This window comes from Nyctereutes procyonoides, unplaced genomic scaffold, assembly GCF_905146905.1.
Source record: "Nyctereutes procyonoides isolate TBG_1078 unplaced genomic scaffold, NYPRO_anot_genome, whole genome shotgun sequence".
NCBI lineage: Eukaryota > Metazoa > Chordata > Mammalia > Carnivora > Canidae > Nyctereutes > Nyctereutes procyonoides.
The window spans coordinates 3,367,385-3,379,603 of record NW_026575131.1 but is presented as its reverse complement, the minus strand read 5'-3'; the positions used below and the strand labels follow the sequence as shown (position 1 = coordinate 3,379,603).

At 55.9% G+C, this 12,219-nt stretch overlaps 1 protein-coding gene across 1 annotated transcript in view; it reads left to right on the top strand.

Annotated features, from left to right (window-relative positions):
* IQSEC1 (IQ motif and Sec7 domain ArfGEF 1) overlaps positions 1 to 12,219 on the top strand; it is a 376,008-nt gene that overhangs the window by 222,705 nt on the left and 141,084 nt on the right. Inside the window, exon 3 of the mRNA XM_055342623.1 lies at positions 9,672 to 9,716. Coding sequence (XP_055198598.1) covers positions 9,672 to 9,716 — 45 coding nt within the window. The remainder of the gene's footprint in view (positions 1 to 9,671; positions 9,717 to 12,219) is intronic.

Genomic DNA, 12,219 nt, shown 5'->3' with positions numbered 1-12,219 from the left:
ATGAAAAGAGCTTGCAAGTAGAATCTGAGCTGTTCATCACCCTATGTCCTGGTTCCCTGCTTTCATTGAAGGGAGCCTGGAGGCAGAGTTTCCAGGCACAAAGCTGCGAGTAGCAGGATCACATCCCAGCTGACTTGCTCGCCATGTGACCCCGTGCTTGGTGCCCTGAGACCCCCTCCGCCCAGGGTACTCCCAGCTGCTGGCTGAGAGGGTCTTCATACTTGCACATATGCAGTCGTGTGTGTGTGTGTATGTGTGTGTGCACATGCACATGATTGTGTGATGGTAAGAGTGTAGGTCTGAGAGTGTGTCTGTGAGCCGGGGTGCTGTTCAGTGGGGCCCATGTCAGGTAAGGAAAGGGACACAGTGCCCACTGAGATCCCTGGTTTGGGGCCCACACTGCATCCAGGAGGCATGTGGTGTGCCCACCCCACTGCTCCAGGGCCAGGGGCATGGTTCGGGGAGGACCCCCCAGCATGCCCCTACCACGGCAGAGTTTCACCCTTCACCCCTATACCTGGAGACCTGCCCCCTTCCCTTGGCTCAGTCTGCAGTCTGAGGTGGCTTGGGGAGGGACTCCTCAGCTCCAGAAAGTACCATCAGGGGAGGAGCAGGGGCGGTATATTCAGGATAAGACCCCTGTGTGAGGCGCAAGTACACATGGAATACCTACAGCTCTGCTCGCACATGTCTGTGCATGTTCGCATAAAGACATTCCATGAGGATGCCCAAGAAACTGACTGACGATGGGGACTCCCCGGGGGCAAGGGGGAGCCTTGGTGGATGTGCAGCAGTAGAGTGGGTGGGGGAAGACTTTAAACTTGATATCTTTTCTATTTATGTTTGAACCATGAGAATGTATTGATCATGTAAAAGTTAAATTTTTTAAATGTGTAAGTTGCTGAATTTGGGGTGAATTGGCTTATTTTCCGGATATCCAAGGTTCCTCCCTAACCTCCACAGCCCACCTCCAGCCCTGCAAGAGAAAGACACCCTCGGGGAACATATGGCTCAGCAAATCTTCCACCCTCAGGTGGGGCGGGGCCAGAAAGTTCCTCTGGCTGGGGGTCAGCTGCCCAGGGCACTGCTGGAGACCAGAGCCTTAGTGACCCAGATCAGGGTCCGGGTGAGGTAGTGTACCAGCTGAGAGGCCTCAGGCCTCAGGCAGCTGTCAGCCCTCTGAGCCTCAGTTTCCTCATCTATAAAATGGGCTAAGAAACTCCAGCTGCCCACAGGCTTGAGGATTCAATGAGACCTTGTTAGCACTACCTGAATCCTGATACCCGGTAGGGGTGAGGCTGAAAACCCAGGAAGAACCCTCCAGAAAAGCCAAGGGATCCCAGTGCGTTGGCTAGAGATGGGATGGTGCCTGATGGTTCTGGCAGGGCCAGGAGTCCACTTTGGGAGGGTTGCAATACACCACTCCCCTCCTGCCCTTTGCTGGACAGAGGCACCTCTCCGCTCCCTGCCCATCAGCAAACTGGGGCCTGGGAATGACAGGACACAGCAGCCCCAGATCAGGGTCACAGGCCCTGGGGCACAGTCTGGGCCAGGTTCCAAGGCCTGGAGGCTTCAGTCCAGTCCCCCAGCTAGGAAAGACTGGATGTGCCCAAGCCAGCTGCCTGGGCCTGTAGACACCTTCTGCTGATGTGTCTACCTTATGAAGAGAATCCCTGGGGGGACCCTTCTGGGTGCAGAAGCAGCTGGGACGCTGGAATGGTGGTGGTGGGGGGTCTCAGATGGCGTCCCTCCCCTAGCCAGGCTTCCTTCCTGCAGCAGATGCCTGGCCTGGCCCCCTGTTCCGCAAGAAGGACCCTCATCCTGACCGTGCTGGGCTGGCTCCCACCGCAGGCCTTTCCCTGGCTCCTCTCCTTCCATGGAGCCCCGTCCTCCTGAGCCAACGTTCGACCTGGGCTCGGGGGTCACTGCTTCCTAGGGGCTTTTCTTGACTGGTGTCCGAGGGTACCCCCTCCCTTGTCTCATACACCTGCTTCTACTTTCCTTACTGGACCAAGCAACCTTATGTGCACGCTTACCACCCTTCTCATCTGCCCCCTCCTCCACTCGGACAGTGATATGTCTGTCTTACTCTGTATTGCCCTGTGTTCTGCCTCTGATCGCGTCTGGAAGCCTCTGTTTTCTCATTTTGAAATGGGAATATGAACATCTCGGGTTTCAGGCTGACTGTGAGGCTGTCATGAGTCAGCCTGGCCCAAAGTGGGGGCTGTGTGGTTAGCCGGTTGGATGAATGAATCACTGTCCCTATGTGGCCTGAGACCCCACCCCCAAAGACAAACCCTCTCATGGTGCAGATAGAGACACTGAGACCCAGAGAGGGACTAAATGCACTCCAGGTCTTACCAGGTTCCCTGCCTGGTCGCCCCAATCTCTCTCTCCACACCTCTGTCCGGGGAGGCGGGGGGGTGAGGTGAGGTTGCACAGAGACATAGCCCCATGCCCGTCCCCTCCCCGCCAGCAGGGACTTTTCCAGAATCAGGCTGAGCTCCTGGGCAAGGCTGCCTGGCAGGATAGAGGGGCATGGAGGCCAACCTGAGGAGAATCGTCTCACTGTGCTGCTGGGTGGTGGGGCCTCAGGCCGGTGGGCAGGACCCTCTGTGGTCTTTTCAGAGGGAGGCCCGGGGAGGGGTGTGGGGGACTGGGCAGGATGGCTGGGCGTGAGCCAGCAGGGCAACACCTCACATCTGTCTGGTTTACAAGGCACCTCCAGTCTGTCAGCCCCTGGAGCCTCACTACGGCCCCAGAGGCAGAAAATCAGCCCCATATCATGGATGAGGAAGCAGAAGCTGAGGCAGAGTCACTTAGCTCATGAGACCAGAACTGGGAACCCCAGTGGGTCTGTGACCACCACCGTGTGACATAGGGCATAAAGCCTCAGAGATGAGGGGATGAGACGACAGGGTAGCCTGGCACAGGGAAGAGGGGCTCGCAGGGTCCAGTCCCAGGCCTACCTCGCACCCTCTCTGTGTCTCTGCTTCCACACACCCAGAGAGAGGAGGCTCTGCCCCAGAGAGACTTCCACAGCCCCGAGAATGGCCAAACTCTCGCCGTCACTGCTGCTAGGAGTGTGTTGATCCAGCCTCTTGGGTCAGCATCCGTGTGTACCCAGACACAGAAAAACATTCCCTCCCTGTGAGCCAGAAATCCCAGGAATGGGTCCTAGAGGAACACCCCAGCCCGTGCACAGAGACAGTATTGATGGGACGATCCCACAGCCTTGTTTACCAGGAGAGGAGAAGTGGACCCAGCACCCATCTGGGGCGGTGAGGAACCCATGGGGTTCCAGGCAACTCTCCAAAGGGTGATGTGAAGGAATATTTGAGACCTAAAAACACACTTGAGAGAAGTGCAGAGTGAGGTGGCGGGGGATTGGGGTGGGAGCATTTTATAGAACAGACCGTGTTTTTGTGTAACCAAAAAACATATAAACGCCCAGTCACGGGCACACATTTAGAGAAGGGCCCAGCCAGAAACTATTCTCAAATACTAGAGAGCTGGCATTTTATTTCCTTGTTGTACTCTGCTGTTATTCCTATGGTTGAGGCAATGACCATATATTGCTTATTTAATGACCAAGAGGGAGGGACAGTGTAAAAGGGAGGGGTGCGGCCTCCCCTACCCCTATGGAGATTGACGTAAATTCCACAAATATGCCCCTTCCAGGGCCTGGCCTCAAGTTTGCTCCTGGGTCATGCCCTCACCCACACATGGGCTTAGCCACCTGCTGCTTTCTGCAGACAAGCCCACTGGTAGAAGCTCCTGTGGGCTTTGAGCAGACTCCCTGGGGTGAGGGGCTCCCAGACAGGGGTCCCCGCACATGTCCTCTGTCTCTCTACTCTGTTTTCTCCCTGTTCCTTCTCAGGAACAGATAAGGTCTTCCCTCGGGCCTGAGACACAGTAGCTCAGAGCCACCTGTGGCAGCCTGGACCCCACCATAAAGCCCTCCAGTATCCCTTCCAGAAAGCATAGGCTGCCCAGGATTCTTACGGCAGCGACCAGGTTCTTTTTAAATTCTCCATGTTTAGAAGGTCCTATCTGGTTGCATATTAAACCTATCTGGAGAGCTTTTAAAAAATGAAGGTGCTCGTGAACAGACATGTTAACAGAGAGGATACGCGGGTGGCAGACAAATGCATAAAACAATGGTCAGCGTCATGAGCCGTCCATGAAATGCAAACTCAAACCACGAGAACTCACTGCATAGCTAGGACAGTGGCTAAAATAAAAACTCGTGGCAGCAGCATGAAACGCTGGCAAGGGTGCAAAGAAACTGGATCACTCCTACATCGCTGCTGGGAACCTAAGGCAGTCTGGCCCCTCTGGAAGACAGTTTGGTGGTTTCCTTTCAGAGTAAGTATATGCTCACGGTGCACCCCAGCTGTTGCATTCTTGAGTGTTTATTACAGAGAACTGAAGACTTATGTTCACACAAAATCCTGTATCGTAGTGGTTCTATTCATAAGGGCCCCCAAACTGGACATGACCCAGATGCCCTTCAGTGCATGAGTGGACAAACCGGGTTGCGTCCATGCCATGGAGTACGTATCACGTCTGCAGCCATCCAAAGGAAGTAAAGAGACACTCAGCAACTGGGGTGAACCTCCAGGAATCACACTGAGTGAGAATAGCCAGTCTTCAAAAGTTACACATTGTACGATTCCGTGTGTATAGCGTTCTGAAATGGCAAAATTCTGGAGATGGGGAATGGACGGTGGTTGCAGCAGGGGGTCTGGGGAGGAGAGGCAGGCCTGGCTGTGGGGGCAGCACAGGGCCTGGTGATGGCATGGTTGTGTCGTTGAGCATGGTGGGAGTTACAGCAAGCTACGTGTGTGTTAAAATGACATGTAGACATGCATGCGTGCACATGTGTACACACAGCGTGTGCTTGTCTCGCTGGTGAAGTCACAATAACCGTGGTGGGCAGTACTGCCCATGTCAGGCAGGACGGCGTCCTGACATTGTGTAAGATGTTCTCACCGGAGGAGGCTAGGGTAGGGAGTTCGTGGGACCTCCCAGTACATTGTATTTTACAGCTTCCTGTGACTCTCTGGTTATTTCAAAGTAAAGAATGTAACCAAACAAAACACCCGTGGTGCAGGCACGAGGCCCTGGGGGTTAGAGGCCTTAACTGGTCCGGTCCGAGACCCGGCATCAGTACGTCAGTCTTCTTAAAAGCGCCGTGCCTGGTGTAGAGCCAGGAATAGAAACACTGGCCGCTTCCTCATCCAGCCCAGGGGAATGGGTTTTCCCGAGGCCACACAACTACTGTAGGGTGTGGGCAGGGCATCGCCCCTAGCTACAACCAGCCCAAGCTCTGGGTTTTTCCTGCTGCTTCAGGCTGGTGCTGAACCATGCAGATTTTTTAATGTAAATTTTTATTGAACTACAGTGCACAGCTTGTTGAAGTGTCACAAACAACTCACTCGTGTGTATCAGCACCAAGGCCCCAAAAGCCCATATGACCCAGCCCCCCCGGGAGTCCTCTCGTGGTCCTGCCGGTTGTGGGGGGCCCCTCTCCTGACTTGTTCCAGCACAGAGCAGCTTTTCCTGTTCCGAGACTTTGTATAAATGCTTGGGTGCCGTTTAGAAGCTATGCTAGACAGGACTAGGGCAGCCAGTTTGTTCTGAAAGAAAAGGAAGTGGCCTCCCCAGGAGCCCAGTAAAGTAAGACTAGGGGCAGGGCTGTTCAGAGAAAGGACTGTCCCAGGGTAGCCACCTGGTGCCGGGTGGCCAGGACGGGGTATTTATCCCCTGTGCCCAAACTGGAGCCCTGCCTGCTCACTGAGAGCCCTGTGTCCATAAGCCTGGCCCATGACCCCAGGACAGGAGGACATAAAGCAGCCCAGTCGTGGAGTAAGACTAGTGACACTGAACAAGCTACCTCTCAGATTCCCCACCTATAAAACGAGGCTTCTATACAGGTGAATAAAACAAATGTCTATTAATATAGAATTAGTGTTAATGTGACACATTAATGTTTTACTTACTGACTGTTGGTATTATACATTAATATAGCCTAGATCACGCGTGTTATATACTTAGAAGGTATATTGAGTAACGTACAGATCTTTTGAATCCTGTCTATACCAGTGTTAATTGGCATTTATGGAATGCGGACCCCCGGCCTGGAGTTCTAAGTGCTTTCAACGTGTAAACCAATTGACTCTTCCCGAAACGCTATAGTTGAGGGCACTTCAATCGAGGCACATTAACTTGCCCTAGGTCCCACAGCTAGCATATGGCAAAGCTAGTATTTTACCCCTGGCCCCCTTGGCTCTAGAACTCATGGTTTAATGTATAAGGCCTAACAGCTCAATATACACTATTACACGTATGATAATAACCGTGTGAGTATCTCGTATATGCAGCCACCGGCACCTTCTGGTTGACAAAGTGCTGTTGGCTTTCTCACTGCTCCTCTCATTATCCATGTGAGGTGGAGCTGTTACTGCCACCTGTTGCTCCAGAAGAGGAGGCCAAGGTTTAGGGTTTCTGTTACCCCCAAGGTGGTGGGACCTCAGGCGGTCAGTTCTGAATGCGGGCATGCTCAGCCAGGCGGCCCCTTGTGTTCTCCAAGCACCCTCATGCTGGGCCTCGCCTGGTCTGGCCTGAGCCTCTCCTGTTGGCAGCCGGGCGGAGCAGCGGCCAGTGGTGAGCAGAACGGGCCTCAGTCTGTGGCTCCGAAGATGCATGGACCCAGCAGGGCACATGGCAGAAGGGGGGGTCTCCCCTTAGAACCAGTCCTAGCTGGGCCATTGGAGGGTCAGTGAGATGCCAGGAGGAGGACTGCCAAGCGGATCCTGGGGACGGGCAGAGACGTGGGTGGGGAGGAGTGGAGAGCCCAGGCAGACTGACTGGACCACAGCTTGCCAGGTCAGCCCTGTGTGACTGTGAAGGCCCCTCAACTCTGTGGGGGCAGGTCGTGTTCAACCTGCAGTCCCCATCTTCAGTGACAATACTATCTGGCTGGAAAATATTGTGGCCCTGTGACATCTTGGACCTGTGTGTCACAGGATGGTGGCACCTGGGCTCCAGTGAGGACTACGTGAGCCGATACCTGGGAAGTATCAACAGCAGAGCTTCCCAGCACATAGGAGCTGCTCCAGATAGACTTGCTGTTATTAGGGAAGTGGGAGAGAGGACAAGGAAGGAAGGAAGAAAGCAATCCGCTTGGGAGATCAGGGCCAGCAAAGAAGGTCCTACTGAGGGGTTGATATTAGAACAGGTTTTGTAGGGTGAATAGGAGTTTGCTGCAGGATAAAGAGGCAGAGAACAGGTGTCCCAGGTGCAGGGGGCTCCTGAGGGTTTCCTTGTGCCTCCTCAGGGTTTTGCAAGGGCTAGATGAGGAAGTACATGGGAAAAGCACCTAGCCCTAGGTGGGCTCTCTGCGGCTGGCCAGATGTTGCCGTTCATCAGATGTTCTCATGATGTAGTCAGAGCAGGACCAGAACGAGGGAGCTGGATCCCTTTGCTTGTGTCAGGCAGCTCTGAGCCTGGGAAGAGTGGGCTCTGAGAACCTTGGCATCACTTTGCTGAGTCCCTGTCACATCATACTGGTATGTGCTCACATGCACATCTGCATCTGAGGGACCAGTTGTTGGGGGGAGAGGAGCTCAGTGCTGGCTCCCCTTGTCTGGACTAGGGGCTTCCTGAAGGCAGGAGCTCCTCACCACTCCCAGTATGGGTCCTGCCATGGTGGGGAGGTAAGGCCTGCCTTGCCACCCCCGCCCTCTGTCCACCCGGGGAAAGCCATCGCCCACCAGAGCAGGCCCAGGACAGTGAACAGTCTGGGATGGTGACTGGAGGGAATCCTGATACCGCCCTTATGTCCTCTTTTCTTGTTGAGCTTTGGTGAGGCCTCGTTGACACAGGCTGCTGAGCCCATGGTGCATGGCCCTAGGGTGGGCTCTGGCTCCAGGGGAGAAGGAAGCTTGTCTGTAGCCTCTGCAGCCGGGGTTGGAGAAGAAGGGGGGGCCTGGGGCAGGGGCAGGGCTCGGTTCTGGGGAATCCAATCTGCTGAGTAAAGGACCTGGCCAACCAGCAATGCTTTCACTGGGCCAGAATTGCAGGTCAGTGTGGGGATGGTGGAAGGGGATGTGGAAAGGGATGTGCCAAGGGCAAGTAGGTAAACTGAGGCTGAAGCTCAGATGACCCATGGCAAGTGCAGAGCGTCGGCTTAGAATGCCAAAGCCCAAATGCCAAGCACAGGCCCAAAGGAAGGAGGGGCCCCAGCCTTCTGAGGCATCGGTGGGGGGGGGGTGTGCAGAGAGGCCTCCGTGGGGAGAGGTGGCATCCTATGAGGAAAGACAGAAGGATGTGGGAGGAGAGGTGTGGTCCAGGGACACTGCCTCCAGGTTTGTGTCCAGTGTCATAGCAGCTGCTCCCCCGGGAGGGCAGGGACAGGAGGTGCTGGGGAAGCCAGGCCACGGAGTTGTGAAAGGCACACCCAAGGCCCCAAAGGCCTGGGACCCTGGCCATGCCAGCATGTAGAACAAACAGAGGTTCATGTTTCACTACAGTCATTTCAAATCCATTATTTCCCCTCTTGAGCTATTTATTTATTCCCTTTTTACAAATGTGGAAACTGAGGCACAGAAGGGTGAAGGGACTTGTACCAAACCCATGGTGAGTGAGGGTGGAGACAGGTCTGACCCCAGGTTGGGCTAGTTCTGGGTCCCAGTCCAGAGCTGGGCATCAAGTCTCGGGCAGGGGCTCTGGAGTTCATGAGGCTGGCCTGGGGTCTAGAAGGACTCTGAGGTATCAGGTGCCTATGATGGAGCATGGTGGTCCCAGGCCAGACACACCTGAGTCCCAGTCCCAGCCCAGCCTCTCAGAGCTGGTAGACGCTGCCCGTGGTGCTTCATCGCTCTGAGCCTCAGTATCCTCAGCCACAAGGAGGGTAAGAGGCTGCCTCTCAGGCCACTGCGGGACCTCAGGCAGGGCTCCCTCCCCTCCTCTGACCTCACTCACCTGCACTCACCACCTCTGACCCACCGTTTATAGCAGGTGATGGGGTCGACTAGTCTCCTCTGTGGGGCCAACATGACCAGGACACACAAGGCCCTCTGAGCTGGAAAGTGGGTGTCAAATTGGTGATTGGGGGCCAGCATCCTAGGTAAAGGGAACAAGTGCAAAGGCCCTGGGGCAAGAGTGTGATGGGCGTGTTGCAGGAACAGCGAGGTAGCAGGATGGTTGGAGGTGGGGGTGGCATGAGAGGAGAGTGAGGAGGTAGGGGCCAGTTTGTGCATAGGAAGGGTCTGTCAGTGGCAGGAGGGCCAGTGGGCAGAGCTGCAAGCTGGCAGGCCCAGCCCCATCTGGGTCTCTGACTATAAAGAGCCTCAGGCTGGGAGCCTCCCTGTGGGACCTGGGGCCTTGGTTTCCCCAGTGAATAGGGAGCAGCCGAACTTGATGCTGTAACTGAGCTCTCCAAGCTGGCATGTGGAGTAGAGACGGGGCAGCTTCTCACCTGACCTGTCAGAGGGAAAGAAGCACATGGTTTCTTGCATGTGGGGGCCGAACACTTTTCCCAGGGCTGCTCGCCTACCCCAGGACCTGTCCTGGGACCACCCAGTGTGGCCTGAGCTCGCATGGCCCCTGGGAGCCTTCATTGCGTGTGGATCGTCAGTAACCCTGTCTCACTTTTGCCACCTCAGGAGCTCCCTGGAGAGTGGAAGCAGCCTGTCCACTGACCACTACAGGTACTGTTGCTCTCTCCACTCTGGGCCCCTCACTCCCCATCGGCACCAAGGATCTGCCCAAGGGGCATCACAGGGAAGCTAGTCTCCCTGTTTAACCCGAAAACTACCCCCAGGCGCCAGAGGTACCCCTGACACATCCCCTGAGAACCAGTCCAGGGAGGAATGGTCCCCCGAGGACTAGGGCTCAGCTAATGGTTCCTCTGAGAGCCGAGGCTGGTGGTCCCTCAGAGGGCCAGCCTCTGGCCCCCAGTTCCCATGACAACGAGGCAGCAGCCCAAGGGCAAGGTTGATACTTTCTGCTGGTTTTCTGATTGTAGTTGATGGGAACCCGGGGGGGCGAGGGTGGGAGGTGTCTGAGGGTCTCTGCCTTCATGTGTGTTCTGTATCTTGACGTTTCTATAACGTGTCTTCAGAAAAAAAGACATTCTCTAACTTTACAAGAAAGGACTGGAGACCGAGGCACAGAAGAAGGTCCCCTGGATGGGAAGCCAGCTGATCACTGCTCACAGGCCAGGGGCACAAAAGACAAGACACAGGCCGCTGGTCTTGGAGTGCTGTTGGCATGGGCTGCTGTGTCCGGTGTAGCAGCGTGAGTCAGGGAAGAGGGGACTGGGCCTCGTTGACTAGAAATTGGCTGGTCCCTTGTGAGGAGTGGGAGATGGGCTGCTGCCAGGGAAGGCCATACTCGGTGAGGATGCGCAAGGGTGGATGCGGCCTGGCACGCAGAGCCAAGAGAGGTGAGGCAGACGGTCGGGCCATGCCGAGTCCTGCTGGGGAGCCTGAAAGGAGGCCCACGGGGCTGTAGGCCCCAGCCCTGGAGACTCTGCAGGGGCCTGGGCCCCTGCGCTGAGGGCAAGAGCTGTAGATGCTCTGCTGTGATGGGGTGTTCGTGGCCACCAGCTCTGAAACCCTAGGGCTGCCTGAGAGGCTCTGAGGAGGGCAGAGGGGTGGCAATCTGGGGACTGCTCCCTTGAGCCATCGTGGTGCTGGCAGCTCTGCTGGAGGCTGGAGAGCTGCTCACACACTCAGATAATGCTGTATGGGGACACTCCATGGCCACAGCCACACGTGATACTGGCAGGAGTGTGCATGTGTGACGAAAGCCAAAGTAGCCCACTTCCTCACAACCGCACTAAACTAGTATTAGCCCAGTGACAGAAGTCACTTGTTTAGGATTCTCAGCTGGTGAGCAGAGCTGGGATTGGAACCCAGATCCTGCTGGGAACACTACCCAATGCCACAGTATGCTCCTCGCCCCTGTGGACACACCTCATCATACCCACAGCTCCTGGTGCAGCGCTGGCACAATCACACACATGCTGCACCCAGAACTCCATTCTGCATGCAGTCAGACCCGAGCTCCATCCCTCCCCTGCACGGGCTCACACACATGCACGGCTACTCTGTTCACACATACTCACAGCCGGACCTCCCTGCCTGGCTGGCCTGGGGTGCTGGGCAGGTGTGTGGGCATCTGTGCAGTGTCTCAGCAGTACAGGCCGAGCCCCCAGCTTCTCTGAAAGCCACCCCCATCTCCGACAGCAGCATGGCTCCACCCGCTTTATCCACTGCCAGCCCCTAGTCAGCACTCTGCTCAGGGCCAGGCGGAGAAGGCTCTAGAATGAAGGGAGGGTGATGGAGCTTTTGTCCCGGAGTATGTAGGGGTTGGGGAGGGGCTGTCACATGTCCCCTGCCCCCTCAGCTTTGACTCGGACCCAGTTCTCACCAGACCAGGCAGTGGTCATGGTCAGGGAATGGCTAGAGCAACCACCACCCCTTAAGGCTGGTCACACTTGACCTCAAAGCCAGTGCCCCAGTGCCTTCACAGCCCTAGAGGATGAAGCCAGGGGTCAGAGCAGACAGCAGGACCCCTCAGCTGTGCCCTTTCCCCCTCCCCAACCCAGCCCTGTTTCCTGAGTACCTATGGGTGTCAGGTGCCTATGATATCACAGCGAACGGGGCTGCTGTTTTTGTTGAGCTGTTGTGTCAGGTGGGGGACAGGCAACAAACAGAGGAATCAGGTGTTAATGTACTGTGTCAGGTGGTGGTAAATGCTATGAAGAAAAATAAATCAGAGTAAAGGGGATAGGGAGGGAGAGAAGGGTGGTCAGGGAAGGCCTCTGTGAGGTGGTGCCATTTAGCCAGAGACCAGAAGGAAAGTGAAGGTGAGCCAGGAGAAAGAGCGTCCAGGTGCTGGGGATGGCCAGTGCAAAGGTCCTGAGGTGGAATGTACTTGGTCCATTTGAGGACCAGAAAAGAGGCAGGTGCTGACCTGGGTCTGCCCCATCCCTGTGATCCTGACTGCTGCTTCTCACAGCAGCCTTGGGACACAGGCAGAGCCAGGCTCAATGTTCTCATTTCACAGAGGAGGAAAACTGAGATGCAGAGGCCAGAGGAACATCGGTGCCAGACCCAGGCTGGGACCAAGGGCCCCCCTGACCCTGCTCACCAGCACCTGGCCTCCGGAGCCCTCTTTGTGCGGCGCAGGCAGTGTTGTGGGAGC